Source organism: Athene cunicularia (genome assembly GCF_003259725.1).
Source record: "Athene cunicularia isolate RWA chromosome 2 unlocalized genomic scaffold, athCun1 chr2_part1, whole genome shotgun sequence".
Classification (NCBI taxonomy): domain Eukaryota; kingdom Metazoa; phylum Chordata; class Aves; order Strigiformes; family Strigidae; genus Athene; species Athene cunicularia.
The window spans coordinates 98,189,932-98,205,368 of record NW_020799095.1 but is presented as its reverse complement, the minus strand read 5'-3'; the positions used below and the strand labels follow the sequence as shown (position 1 = coordinate 98,205,368).

General features: G+C 36.8%; 1 protein-coding gene across 1 annotated transcript; it reads left to right on the top strand.

Moving 5' to 3' along the window:
- Positions 1 to 1,922: 1,922 nt before the first annotated feature.
- NAPG (NSF attachment protein gamma) lies at positions 1,923 to 13,479 on the top strand. Its single transcript, XM_026841429.1, has 12 exons — positions 1,923 to 1,951; positions 2,959 to 3,047; positions 4,171 to 4,255; positions 4,847 to 4,864; positions 5,440 to 5,470; positions 5,943 to 6,052; positions 6,190 to 6,256; positions 7,001 to 7,071; positions 8,203 to 8,281; positions 8,785 to 8,864; positions 10,303 to 10,432; positions 11,464 to 13,479. Exons 1-12 carry the CDS (start codon positions 1,923 to 1,925, stop codon positions 11,611 to 11,613), a joined length of 939 nt encoding a protein of 312 aa, XP_026697230.1. The 3' UTR covers positions 11,614 to 13,479.
- Positions 13,480 to 15,437: the final 1,958 nt, after the last annotated feature.

Here is a 15,437-nt window from a genome sequence, read left to right as displayed (position 1 = left end):
TGACAACGCACAAATGTAATTTATTTACAGTTATTTTAATTTTATGCACTAGTTTGCTTATGACTCACAAAGATATGTACAATACCTACAACTGTGAATAAAGCCCTTCTGGGGAAGAATTGAGCCGCCTTTTCCTGTTGGGTTTTTGAGGGCCTAAGGTCAGATAAAAGCCTGAAATTGCCACCATACCACTTCCCACATGCTCCATTGGGGCATCTGACGAACTCTATATCATTGGCATGTCACCTCCTGGAGTTGCTCCCTAAGGTATTGATATTTCCTCACCATCTCAGTGGCTGCGCTAGCAAGTGATGATAATTTGCCTTCATATCTAATGGTTATATCCACGACCAGTGCCTGACCACCCTTAATAAATATTATGTCAGGCTTGTAGAGCTAGTTTTGGTGGTGGACTCATAGGAGTGGCTCATGAAACACTAGACAATCCTTTTGAGCTTCCTCAGCCAGTACATCATGCAGTTATTATGTATTTTGATCCTGACTTCCCAAACTGCTGGGCAATACCCAATAATATGTGTGCAAGTCTCACTCTCAGCTTGACAGTGCTGACAGATACTGAGTTTCCTCTCAACCCACGCTAGAAATTCCCCCATGGAGTAGACATTAGCTCTTAATTGTAAGGCAGTAATGAGCTTCCTGTGGGGAACGCCCCTATAACATTCAATCCACTTGTTACTTATTTTATCTTTTTGAAAGCTGACAATTCCATGGCCCTGACATGACAACCTGGTCGAATTAAAAAATTCTTCCTTCCACCAGTTAGTAGGTCTCTGAAAGATGACCTCTGAAGAAGAAATCTCCCATTCTCAGATGGGACTTCACTTCAAACCACTTCTGGAATAACCACAACTGCCTTTAGATCCCAGATTGGTGGGACTTTCCCGTTCCTTCTAGAGCAATCCACAACTTTCTAAATTCATTCTCAATACCTTCTTTATGAACTTTTGATTTTTTAGTGTCATGAGAAGGGTGGGCAGTTAGGTGCAGCTATCAGGCCTGCATCTTTAGGATTAATCCTGCAAGTCTGATAATACCCAGGCCTCCATCCCAGGCCTTTACTCCTGTACTCCATGATGGAGTAGCGTTGTATGGCACGTGGGGCTCGTTTTGTCCCAGGTTGCGGAACTGGGCCAAGAGGCTGTGCTGGGAGTTGTAGTTATCGCGGTCGCCCGCGCCGGGAGTGGAGTCCTCGGGGGAACTACAGCTCCCGTGGTGCCTTGCGCGGAGCGGTGGGGAGATGGTGGCCTCCGCGGGGGACTGAGGGGGGACCGCTTGTGCCAGGCGACGTGACCTCGGGGAAAGGGGAGAGAGGTGCGGAGCTGGGGGCGGCTGGCGCGGGGGGAATAGGAGGACACGGCTGCTCGGCCACTCTTCTGCTTCGGGGGTCAGTTGCCACAGGAGGTGCTTAAGGGCACTCTCCTTCCCCTTAACGGGGGGAATTAAAGCGGCCCTACAGCTGAAAAGTCGTGTCGGTGAGGCTGTCTGGCTTGGAGGACTGGAGCCTGAGCAGATACTTTACGGACCATGTAGCCTTTATTACTCTCACCCTAACTGGAAAGTGTGGGGAGTCACTTCTGCTCTTCTGCTAAAGATAGTGGGAGAAAAAGTTATGGGGGTTGTGGTGAATAAAAGAGCTTAACCTTGCTGAGATGGGTGGGGGTGTGTGTGTGTGTGTGTGTGTTTCCTGCCTATGAGAAATGTGTGATTGTTCCTTTTAGATGGTCTCAAAGACCTGTGCTGACCTTTACCTTAGAGGGCTTAACATCTCCATATGATAGTCTTTTAACGTGTGTTTTAACACTGAATGTAGCCATTCGGCTTATAAATCTCATTTTTGCAGGCTACAGCATAGTAACAGAGCTGACTAATCCAAAGATGCTATAATTCTAATAAGAACAGTAATGGGCCATCTGAAAATCATGGATCAAAAGTATAAACTGTGGTAGAGGAGAGATGACCTTAGAATAAAGAAAATTGTACCAGAGTATTTTATCCAAATTACTTGACCAAAAGGGCCTTTCAGCGAAATTAATTTTAAGCTTATGCTGGAAAGCATTTGAAATAAAAGGCACCTAAATCTCAAATTGTGTGTAGATTGAAGCATTGTATATTTCTGCTTGATACATTTGAGACTTTGGCTGTGATAAAAATAACACAATATAAAGGCTTGCTTTAAAGTTATGTACTGTGATTTTTGTCCAAATAAGACAACAAAACCAACATAGTATCTATATACAACTGTTTTTCCAAATTAAGCATGTGTTGCGTCTCAAGTGACTGCCTACAACTAATATGGAAGTGCACTCTAAAGTTATGGTGATTTTTATATTTGTTTTAGAAGTGAGGAAGTCATAATATTGAAATCAACATTGCCTGATGACTCACCTCATTTTGCAATGTATATTTTTCCCTATATATATATATATATGTTTGTGCTCATGGTCCCATTCAGTGTCATAATCTGTTGTACATGTATAAATGCCATATGAGGCTTTGACTTTGTGTTGGTATGTGAATTTTTTCATTTGTGTATGCAATGGAGAGTGATAATTCTCAGCAGAAAAAAAAATGCAGTAGAGGGACACTGGAAACTTAATACTGTGTAACAGAAATTGTCAGCTGTTGTGGTATTAGAAATCTTGAGATATCATGCTTGTGTAGTTAGAAGTATTTTTCTTCTGTTGACTTCTCACTGTTGAGGAGCTGGACTTGTGAAGACTGTCTGGGGACAGTAGAAACATGTTAGGGTGAGGCATGTAACTATGGGAGATCGTTGTAGTGCTTTGTGCAATTCCTAACAATGCTGGCATTTATTTTTACAGTAGTGATGCTACCATAGTATTGACATATAGGTAATTGCTCCTTTTCAGATGTAGTCCAAAGTTTAAATGTTCCTGTTTGAAGGTAAAACATAAAATCTTTAGTAATTGTTAATAGGCATTTCTTCTTGCATTTTAGTCTAAAAACTGGATTCTTAAAGTGGAAACCCGATTATGACAGTGCAGCTACCGAATATGGGAAGGCAGGTATGTATGGCTTTAAATATGGCCATATACTGTATGGTTTCAAACTATTCTTTAGTCTGAATCCCTGATAGCATTTTACATATTTTCAGTACTTTGCTGTGTAAGTAAAACTGTTGTGAGGACAAGTAAGCTGAAACAACAACAAAACATACTCTTCATAGCACTGTAAAATAAAATTCAGATTGTACTTGGAGATCTAGAACAGTTGTCAAAACAGGTTTGTGTGGTGGGGTTTTTTTTTCCCAAGCTTACAACTTCTACTTTTTGTATTACTATGTATGATAAAAATAAAGCTTTCCTTCTTTCACTTGTCTACCCCCAAATCCTATGACTTTACCTACAAAGCAACAAATTTTGAAATTTTGATTTTTCACCATTTTGTGAAGTATGTCCTGACAAAGACTGTCTCACTAAGAGAGATCCTGCCAGGTGTTTTTTAGGCATAGTAAGATCTCTTTCCTCCTTTTTTCCCACTGCAAGAGTCACACAATTCAAAATTCTTACTAGTTGATTCCTTTTTGCTCTTAGTAATTTATCATGGGTTTTTTGGCTTCTTACTCTAGGCATTCCTACTCATTTATTGAAGCCTGAATAAAAAGCCACAAATGTGGGAGAGCAACTGGATCATTTGTGTTAATATTAAAATTTATTTTAAATTCTACTTTAATATCATATCAGTATAATGGCAGTAGAATTACGTATTTGTGCCCTGAAGTGGTTGTGTTGAGGTAGTTATTACAGGTATGCTTTGTTGATGGTACACTTCTATTCCTGCCATACTGATTTTGTATAACCTTTGATGATTAAAACTATATACACATGCATTCCTACAGTCCTGTAATTAAAATACAGAATGAGTTATTTGCAAAATCCAACTAAACACATTATGCACAGTGTGTGGTACGGTGATGGTATGGAAGTATTGTTGACAGTAAATGTTTTTAATGATAACTAAGTGACTAATGAAGCAAGGAGGACTGTCATGCGATTTTTTGGAAGAACTTGGTAAACTGTTCATTTAAAGAATCTGTTTGCTTCTTTAGGTGTCTAAATTCTTGAGCAGAAGTGGTGAAAAAAGGAAAATGGCAAGCTGTAAATAAGAATTTTATTTGATTTCTTGCAGCTGTTGCTTTTAAGAATGCCAAGCAGTTTGACCAGGCAAGGGAAGCCTGTTTACGGGAAGCTGAGGCACATGAAAACAATAAAGCGTATCTTTTTCATTGATTATTGTTCTTTATTTCCCAAGAAGCTGACTACTTGCTGCTTAGATCTGGTAAAGGGGGTTGGTAGATGGTGTCTTTAATATATTTTGTCAATCTAACAAAATTGTCTTTTAAAAGACTTTCTATATGCTCGGAGTGGAAAAACTAAAGAACTCTCTTGATTAGAAAATCTGTGTTGTTTCCAATAACATCTGGACTCATACGATGCTGACCAGTGCCTGAGATGTCTAGGTACTACTTCAGTTATTATTATTTTTATTTTAAATACCTACAAATGGATAGTATAAACTAAACGTAACTCTGACATTATTACAGAACTTCTGGTAGTATTTAGTAACCAGGAACATATTTTAAATAAATGTGCTCTTTACAACTTTACATACAGTTATACTTTGGTATGCTGCATTTATTCTGTCCTTAGAAGCATTTATTTGTGACACCTTGCCTACAAATGTTGCAGGTTCAATTTCCCTTTATGGGTTTCATTGCTTTGAAACTAGTACTTGTATAAGATGTTGTACACCTGTATTATATTTTTGTGGCTTTTGTCCTTGACTTTGACAATGTTACTTCCAGTCTCTTCCATGCTGCCAAGTAAGTACAGAAGCACTGAGTAATCTGAAACAAATTTTCTAACATACGGTACAGGCATGAACTATCGTTTTGATCTTGCTGTAGTAAATGGTATGGTTCAAGTGATTTCGCTGTTTAAAAATCAGTTTAATGGAAGTGCGGCCTAGGAAAGTCTTAAAACGTGCAATGGCCATCTGAAGAAATGACGATTTTGACATTCTTTGATACCTTTTGATATCAAATATATTTTCTTAGATGATGTTTTTGTAATTTTTGAAATTCTACGCTGTTGAGTTTATAAAGTAATTTTTATTAAATAGTACTTCAAAGCAAGCAGATAATGACAAATAGTCCAAATACTGCCTGTGGGTCAGATCATGAGAAAAGATTTTTAGTGGGGAGTGTGGTTGAAGTACTTCATTTGTGGAAGATAATGGTACACGTGCACTGTCTCATTAATTAAAACACTTGAAATATTTTCAAAACATGAAATATTAACAGTGAAGCAATAGCTGATGCATGTTAACTTTTGCTGCATAAATGCAGCCTGATGAAATATACCATATCTAACTAAATTGTAATTTTTTTCTCTGCAGAGCTTATGAACAAGCTGGCATGATGCTAAAGGTATTTTCATTTACTAGTTTTTATTTAAAAGTTCTATTTTTTAGTGAAGAATATTGTACACTGGCCATTTTAGAAATATATCTCAGAGAACTGCATATTAGAGTGGTATTCTTCTGTTGACTCATAGTCCCCACCAATACACTCACTAGGTTAGGAAGTGACATTGGTAGTTGTGGGGAAAAAAAAAATTGGTTTTCCTTTTGTAGAAGGAAAGGTGAGGGCTTCATGTTGGATGGTAGTGTAAGAGTGGTGCTGCTTCTGCTCTGAACTACCACAAATTCATACCTTACGTGAAAGTTTGGTACTTACAAGTGAGTTTTATGCAGTTGGTGGTCAGCTTTCACTAACGAGTTTGCAAATAAGATTAGAATCTTAATAAATAAGGTATTACAGTTTGGTTTCATTTACATTTGTTTCATTGTACATAAGCACAACTCCTGACAGCAGTGTCCCTCTGACTATTGCTTTGCAGGAGATGCAGAGACTACCTGAAGCAGTTCAGCTGATCGAGAAAGCCAGTATGATGTACCTGGAGAACGGGACACCAGATACAGCAGCTATTGCACTGGAACGGGCTGGAAAGTAAGTCTCTGGTATTGGTGGCTGGAATGCATGCAGGGCATGAGTATGTCTTTGGTTTTCTTTCTTGTCTTTTTGGTGCTTGTTGGTGAAAAATACTTTAATTTCATTTGAAGAGAAATTATTTCTTTTTATTACAGGTTAATAGAAAATGTGAGCCCAGAGAAGGCTGTGCAGCTGTATCAGCAAGCAGCATCAGTGTTTGAAGTAAGTGGGGGGATTTGTGGGTTGTTCAGTTTTGTGGGTGTTTTTTTTTTTTTTTTTTTTTTCTGCACCAGCAGAGAACTTTTTAGTCCCAGAAAGCATATGAAGGTAAATGAATTGGTGTTTAGGGTCAGCTGTAAAGTTAAGAAAAAGCCTAAGTTCTAAATTATTTTTCCTTACTCAGCCACCGATGTGAAAGGAATAAAGCTGAAGGCTTCTTATGCTGTAGAGAGGGAGATTATAAAAGTCAGGAGTCAGTTTGCTTTGCCTTTTTGTCAGTTTGGGACTTGACTGAATCTGAATTTCATATGTTGTCAAGTTTTCTGCCTCTTGTTGGGCAGCGCAGAGGGTAGGGAAAATGGCTGCCGTTAAGTCCTGGAGCCTAAAATAGTTTGAAATACTTGAGGGCACAAAAGAACAGTTTGGTTGATGCTTTACCCATCTCGTGAGCAGATTTACCTTTTTGCTACTGTCTTTGGCATACTTCTCTATCATCAGTTGTCATGTGTTTTCAGATTAGTGAGTTTGTGTCCCTGTTACTCTGTTCTGTAGATCCATACAGGAGCTGGTTCTGGGACTTGGGTGCACCGACACTCTTCATGTTATTTTAAGTATGTGAACTGCTGATACAATAATTCACAGTTGTTTTAAGTTATAGATGACATACTTAAGATTAAGTTCTAGTGATGGATGTTAATTCTATGCAAATGAAATGCAAATGCACAGTTTCTTTTTGTTCTTCTCTAGAATGAAGAACGTTTACGGCAAGCGTTAGAAATGCTAGGGAAGGCATCAAGACTTCTAGTCAGAGGACGCAGGTATAGCTTTATGCCTTTGCTTTTTAAAACGTAATTGAATCTTTAATAGTGATTTTAATTGTTTTTTTCCTTGCTGTTGTTTGGTTTATATACTGTTAAGTTAATTCTTCTTTGAGATGCACTTCAAACTAAAATTCAGTTTCTTTGGGATATGCTATCTATGTTCATCCAAGAACCACCTGCTTTGTGTTCTGGGATGGGAGAATGTGGGTGGTAAGGCTTTGTTTCCTTTACATTTGTTGAACAGCTAGAAAGCACATACACCATTTTTCATTAATTCTTAAACTACTTCAGGAACTTCTTTTTTTTCCTTCCAGAATTAATATGTGGAAAGTACTTGAAAGTCTTTTATAGCTGTGGAATATGAAATGGAGGAATTAGGTGACTAATCTGAGGGAAGAAATCTCTTTGCAGCAGTCTGATTCTGGGTTTCTTAAAAAAGAGTGTATCGTGGTGTCTCAGTGGGAATTTTAGTTGCTAACTGCTAGCACTAAACTTGACCTGCTGTTAAGCTTAGACTTGCTTCACTGAAACAGGTAGTTCCTTTAAGAAATTGTCTAGGTTTCTAATTCTACTTTCATGACACTATTGCACTGCAGAGTGGTTATCAGAAAAGGAAATTTAAAAAGTAACTGAGTGTCTTTCTGTGAAAGTGAGTCAAAATAGCTTCAAAACATCTGAAAGACTTGGTTGTTTTGCTGCTTTATAGCTCATGTGCTATTGCTAATTTCTAGAATTTTAATGTGATAATTAAAAGAGTATTCAAACTCAAAGTGAGTTACTATGACTTAGTATGTATAGCTCATGGATATCAGACTTACTGATAGCTTATAGTAACCTCATGGCATACAGAAATCTGTGAGGGTACGTAACAAGGCATTCATCTTGTACAGTGTTTATGAAAAATGAGGTTTCTCTGATGTTCTTAGCCTGCATGTATACAAAAGGAATTGCTGACTATATATTTCTTTATCTACTCTGTTAGTAAAACCTGTTCCTGATTTTTAGTTGTGTTGCTTTTTGTTCTAGTAGACTTGCCAGTGTATTAGTTAAGCACTTTGTAACTAGCCTCAGGTTCATTATGCTTTATTCCTGTCACTGATAATCCTAATTGTTTGTTTGGATTTTTAGATTAGATGAGGCTGCACTGTCTCTTCAAAAGGAAAAAAGTATTTATAAGGAAATTGAAAATTACCCAACATGCTATAAGGTAAATTCTAAGAGATAATTTCTGATCGTGCGTTTCAAGTTTTCATGGGTAACTAATGACAACTGACATCTGACTGACAGTATGTACCTCTAGATTCAGGGATACATTTCTTGCTAAATGATGAGAATTTGTGCTAGTGCATATTTCCCCAACCTCTAATTACTTTTTTTCACTACTGTAATGCTGAAGATAAGATGCTGTTGTCTACAGGAGCTGTCAAAAGCAACATCAAAATCAAATATGTTATCAAAAGTTACAAACTACAAATGCTGTTACTTGGTGCAACAATTCATTACAATGTTATAGGAGATAATATATTTCATACCAGCTGAGGATGCAACTCTTTCACTTTGATTGTTCTGACTTTCTTGTGTCAGTATCTTAGAATCATTGCTGATCAGAGTGACCTTTTTCATGCTAAATATTAGCAGTCCATTATTTTTCTCATATTTTACTGTTAATTTATAAAGAATCATCATGTTGGGTTTTTTGTTTTTGTTTAGAAAACTATTGCTCAAGTCTTAGTTCATCTTCACAGAAATGATTATGTTGCTGCAGAAAGATGTGTGAGGGAAAGCTATAGGTAAGTCTACTTCATGTCCTATAATTTTAAACTATTTCACGAATGTAGATCTAATCTTATGACAGAGCAATGGAAACACTGACAAGAAATTTTAGGCCTGTACTGCTGTTGACTTACAGGACATTCCCTGGTATAAAGCTACTGGGAATTTTTTTCACTCTTAACAGATTTAGCTGTAATTACAATGATGATTTTTCTTAACGAACCTGAAATACAAAGTTAGTCATAAAGAAGTAGTTATGTGTGACAGGTGAAATGAGATGGAAATTAGAGATTCCTCCCATTTTTTTTACCTCGTTAAAAGCTGAACAGAATACTGTTATGGCTCGGATTCTTGCCTTACTGATATCCTTTGGGTTGTATCTTTTTTTTCAAAGGGAAGAGATGGATTCACTATTATACACAGATGTTTAGGATTAAAAGTCAGTATTTCTGGATGTTGCTAATTGAATGTTGATTTTTTCAGAATCTTTCTGCCATGTCATGTGTGGAGGCCTGTAAAAAATTGAAATTCTACTTGTCATTACCATTTTTTATTACAGTTTGAGGATGGAAGTATGGAATGTGGTCTTAAAATGCACAATAGCAGCATCCCAGGGTAATTAATTAAACTATCTGGTATGGTGATTAGATTGAGGGAAAGATTAATTTAAATATTTTTGTTAAAAGTTTGCAGCTTGTGAATTACTACGTTTCTGGTTAAGCTGATCTAGGAGATCTTGCCCTTATCATACATTGGAAGAAGAAAAGCAAGCTTTCTAGAGAGATAATTTAGGAAGCAGAAAGTAGTCCAGTTGAATACATTGAAATGAAGAAGGCATTCATTACACACAGGTGAAAATTCTGGTGTCAGAATCTGGATTAGTGTTTAACTGGCATTCCAGAGGCTTTCCCAGCAACTCTTCATTTCAGCTTTTGACTTCAGTAACAAAATACTGAAACAACATATTTTTACTTAAACTGTCTTTTTAGTGAAATGACTTGAACATATGTGTAAATTGAATTTGTGCTTTATTTTTAGAAGGATTTTTTCAAGATCAGTCTTTAAACATCTTGTTCATGTTTTCCAAGCCTTCAGTTTGTATTTTAGATGTAGAAACTCGTCACAGAATTTTTCTGTACGTAAAATGGAGGAAGAGTTTATTCACTAGTCAGGAAAAATTGAAAAATTATAATATTCTATTTTTGTCTTGACTATCTATGATTGTGGTCTTATTTTCAGCATGCAAACTAATATAGCTGAAAGTTTTAATTTTATGGAGACGATCTATATACCTGGAGAAATTAAAGTGGTCTTACGCAGTTTTGTGGAATAAACAGTCCATCAGATTATTAAAAGCTGCTTGCTCTTCTATTAATTAGCAGCATTTAAAGATAGACTAGTTGAGTGTCAAGCTGATTCCTGAAAAGCCCTAAATGAACTCTTAATTTCCTTCAGTATACCAGGATTTAATGGAAGTGAAGACTGTGCAGCACTAGAGCAACTTTTAGAAGGATATGATCAGCAAGATCAGGATCAAGTTTCTGAAGTCTGTAATTTGCCACTCTTCAAATACATGGACAATGATGTAAGTAGGCAGTTCCTAAGGATATTTCTTTAATCTTACCCCTTTGTTTGTTGAGGTTGAGAGATTTTTTTTTTCCTAGTAGAGAAAAATAAGCAGAGTCCACGTATTTATTGTGACTTGCTCTATCATCATGCCTGTGAACTTTGTGTTCTTTTACTTTGTTGCTTGCCAGTGTAAATTCCCACATCATTCCTTTCAGATGGTGGGAAGGCTTAGGTGAAAGAGCAGTTTGTTATGGATTTGCTGAGTGTGTTTGACAAGTTGACCAGTTCCCTTCTGCTTGATTCCTTAGGGGCCAGAACAGTTTGCTGCTTATGCTTTATCTCAGAAATACCATATAGCTGACATGTATGCATGAACATTACAGAATATGATGCCTGCAGGATGGCATTGATGAATTTTTTTTTTTAACATTTATTCCTTGGCAAGGTAATAATTAGCGAAAGTTTTTTTTTTTTAGTTTTATTTCAAGAAAATAGTTGTGTGTTGTGTGGTGTGTCCCTCCTTTATTTTTTTTAAATTGAAGTTGTAAATTCTAGGAAGTATAAGGATAGGAAAAGTGTAAAGTAAAGGAGACATCCTTCCATGCCAGACTTTCTAACAGTATTGATTGATTTTACTTTTTTACTATGTTGAATAGTAAAAATTAAGGTACTAGTCTTACTGAAAAACACTTGTGAGACTTTATATGAGCTATTGCTAGCTAACATATGCAGCGCTACATACTGAAAAATTGGAGGTTTTGTATGTAAAGGTTGAACCAGAGAAGCTGTAGGATGTGGCCAAATTATAATAAGCAATATCAATACAGATTTCATCCCATTCTGAAAGTGTTTGAGATATAAAAAATGAACCAATGTTAGGCTTATTCTAAGCTAGAAAAAAATATCTGAAAGCATCATCAGTCTGTTTTCTGTACTGAATGTTACCTGCTTGCTTGTTGTGAGCTTCAGTCAATTCTGTGCAGTGTAATTCAACAAGATTTTACTTCTGAGATAATACAGAAACTAAACTTGCCTTATTATTGTCAGTATGCCAAGCTTGGTCTTACCTTGGTGGTCCCAGGAGGTGGAATCAAGAAGAAATCTCCAAACTCTGCACAAGACAAAGCAAGAGGACCAGCTGCAGTGGGCTCTCATGCCGATGAGGAAGAGGATGAATATTCTGGTGGATTATGCTAGCTGCAGACATAGGTTATCTTAAATATTTGACTTATTTGTGATGTTGAGCGTATCCAAAGGTACCAGATTTACCAGAGCTTCATTGCAATTGTGATACGGGAATGCTAATATTAACTTGGCAGCTTCTGGGTACAATACAGGAGAAAAAGCATGATTGTACTTATCGAAACATCTGTGGACTTCATTTCTTACCTGGTAGGAGCTTCTTCAGGGCCCTGCCTTCAGTTGATGGGAAAAATATGAGAGAATTTTTTTACAAAAAGCACAGTTTAAAAGAAAACAAAACCTTAGAAGCACTGGAGTAGGGAGAGTGGTACAAAATTTGAAATGCTGGATTTCAACAGCTGATGCTTTTTGGTCCCGGTAATATGTTTGTGATTTGTTTTCTGAGTTAAATATATGACCATTCATTTGACTGTTTAACATCATTCAAGGCACTGTTCCAGGCAGGATTTTTCACTAGTATAAGCACTAGGGGGAGCATTCCATAAGCACTAGGGGGAGCATTCCATTTATTATCAATGTGTTTTTACTCCACTGCAGAGTATTATTTTAATACCTTATTCTTTGCGTGCTGTATCCCTGTGAGTGTGTAAAATACTAAGTCAACTCGTTTGAAGCTACCTTGCAAGCTTAAAAGTACACACACATCTTTCATCTTAAGAACTTTATTGACCTGAAGTCTTTGGAAAAAAATATGTACATAGTGTTTGTAATGTATACCTTGAGAATGGAAGGAGTGGACAACCTTTCTTAGTGGTGTTTCTGAAGCATGCCATAACCAAAAAAGAAACTGAAGGTAGCAGATAATGTGTATTGAATATAAAGCTCTGAAGACAATGCTCAACAAAAACTTGGGTGGACTGTTTCAATGCTATGTGTGAGTTCACGAGTATTCTAGGTGTTTATTTACTAATCAATACTCTAGGCTACAATGACATTTCATTCTTTGTTATTTTCAAAGCATAGAACAGCTCTCTCTTACAAACGGCATTTTCAAACTAGCTCAGAATCCAAAGTAACCAAATTATAATGCATCTTCTCTATTTGATTCAAGTCATGCGTTTTGCAAGCTTCTGTAGTGTCTTAAATTTGTTTGACCATTTTATGTTTAAAAGTTGACAACACTGGAAGTTGTACCTGTGGTCTGTTTCTTCAGAAGAACCTAATCATGATCTGCACTAGGGTGAGATCACTTGGAATCCAGCAGGGATTTGGGAATAATACAGGATACCTGGATTTCAGTAAACAAAAGCACAGTGTTAAATGTTGGTACAGTTTCTGCCGTATTAAGGAATTGAATGTCTTCAAAAATATCAAGTGTATGTCTGACACATATTTGATGTCTCATATCAGTGTGTCAGACGTAATTGTGATGAAGGTAAACTTTCAGAGGGCTAATACTCACTTTCCTTGAAGTGGATAGCACTCGACAGCATTGTGATGGGTGCACCAGCTACAGCATGATTTGCAGGCAAGGCTGCTATAAAAGTCACACTATTCACTTTAATAGGTGTTCAAAAAGCAGTTTTGTCTCTTTGTGTTATATAATGAGCATCTTGGATTTTAAAGCTATTTGAGACTACACCTGTAGTTCTTTACTGCCTGACAGGTAATTTCTCTTTGTTATTAATGACATATATGGAAGTTTTTGTTCTTCTATGAATGAAACTTTGGAAATTGAGTTGCTTTTCTCTAATTACAATTATACATGAAAGATGGTTTTGAAGACTTTCCTGTTTTGTGACTTTCCTTCTTCTTTTTTTCACCATTGGAGCAACATGCTCCTGTTAACTCAGCTTCCACCTTCTGGATTTGTTCATAAAGGTGACTATGCACTTTTTATGGAAAGTCTTTATCAGAAGTTAAAAAAAACCCCGCACATGTTAGGAGCACTGGGAACACTAAATCATTTTCTTCAAGGTTTTCTAGCTTCTTCCAGTTCTGAAATCAGTTTTGTTGAGTGTTCCTAAGGAGTCTACTTTTTTGTGTGTATGAAGAATTGGATATATCTGAGAAGATGACATGCATAAGAAGAAAAATAGGGAGCTTTGTGTGCTTCTATGAAAGAACTTGGAGACTTTATTTAAACTGTGCTTGTAACACTAAGAGGCCCTTAAAAGAAAAATTTAAATTTATGCATTAGATTCTTGAAGTATGCTTTTCACATTGCCTAAAATTTAAATAGATGTGCAAGACTGTCATCCCACTCCCCCAGATTTTTTTCTCTTTTCCCTGTGCCAAGTGTGTAAAATCTGGGACAAAAGTAACTTGTACTAAATATGTTAAGCTGCCATTGAATTGAAAGGGGTTTCTCTGAATTTTAGGAGTAGAATCTTAATCTTTGATTGCAATGTTGCTGTAAAGACCAAATCTGCAGAAATGAAAGTGTCTGAAAATAAGATGGTCTATTTTATATAACTTTATTCTCCTATTTTAGGCAATGAAAGTGTGATAGGAATGTTTACTGCCTTTTACTAAATGTTTAACTATAGAAGAAGCTGTCTATATTATGTGTTAGTGTCTGTTTCTATCTTTCAAAGCACTTTGCACACTTATGTAAATATCATTTAAGTGATTTAAAATGGAAAAGATACCATTTGCAGCAAGAAAGTTCCCAAAACCAGTGTTGACTGTCAGGAAAATAAAATTAAATTCTGCATGAAGGCTGAGCGATGGCCAATGCAATGTATATGTAAAACCAGAAGATTTCTAAATTATCTGTAACTTAGATTCAGTATGCCCAAGTGCAGTGTGAAACCTGTGCTTTATTTGTTCCTTTTCCAAATCTGTGGTGTATTAAGGTACAAAATGTGTTTGTAATAGCTCTACAGATGCTGCTTCTTGAGAAGAGGCTATGTGTTTCACCAACAAGAAAAATAAAACTTGAAACTAATGCATTTGTGCTAGCTTTTCCCTGGTGTTGATCAGGTCCTGCTGAGTGCCACCATTTGAAAATTGGTATTATTTTTTTAATCTCAAGCAGATTTTGTGTGTGACCATTTGTCTGCAGATCTTGTCACCAAGTGTTGCAGGTATATTACGTGATCAAGGACTAAGTCTTGGGAACCTACTGGCTCAGGTTTGAGTGTTGAAAGTTACTGGTGTCCAATCTTTGTGGCTTATTCACTAGGCGTTTGCTTACAGCCCATTTAATTTATCCTGTGTTTTTTGTTTTTCTAACTGACCTTTTGGTACCTTTTTGCTAGCTTTCATTATTTGACTTGGTGACACATCTTAGGCAATTCTGTCCATTCAGAATATAAGGTAGGTATGTGTTTTGCCTCTCTGCTGATTGTAACATCTTGGTTACCTTGTTACCACTTCACTTCCCAAAGGCTTGTATTCAGAAAACAGAATTGTTGGGTGGTTGTCAGACCTGAATTTGTTGTCTTTAACAAGGTGAAATAGAAAGAATTGATTCTCCGGTCCTTGGTCATCTTTAATCTTGGCTAATTATTCAAGGTGTTTAAAAAAACCTCCTGTATTTCTAATGATGAGTGAGGACATGCAGATTCTTAGCTCTGCCATAGAGGTAAAGCACTTCTTTGCACAGTTGTGCTGGTTAAGTACGTAGCAAACTCTTGTAAGTCTTCTGGAAGAATACACAAATATGCCAAGGTTTACCTGAATTGAATATGCTGAAATCTAGAAAGGACTGAGAATGGGAGCAGCAGGGATATGAGAGAGGTCCTTGCGCCAGAGTCATACCAGACTCTGCTCTGAGTATCAATACTGACTGTGACAGATGCATTGTGTGTGCCTCTGGATACTGCCAGAGGCTAAAACAGGTGCCCGGACCAAAACAACTGAGGGTCAGTTGA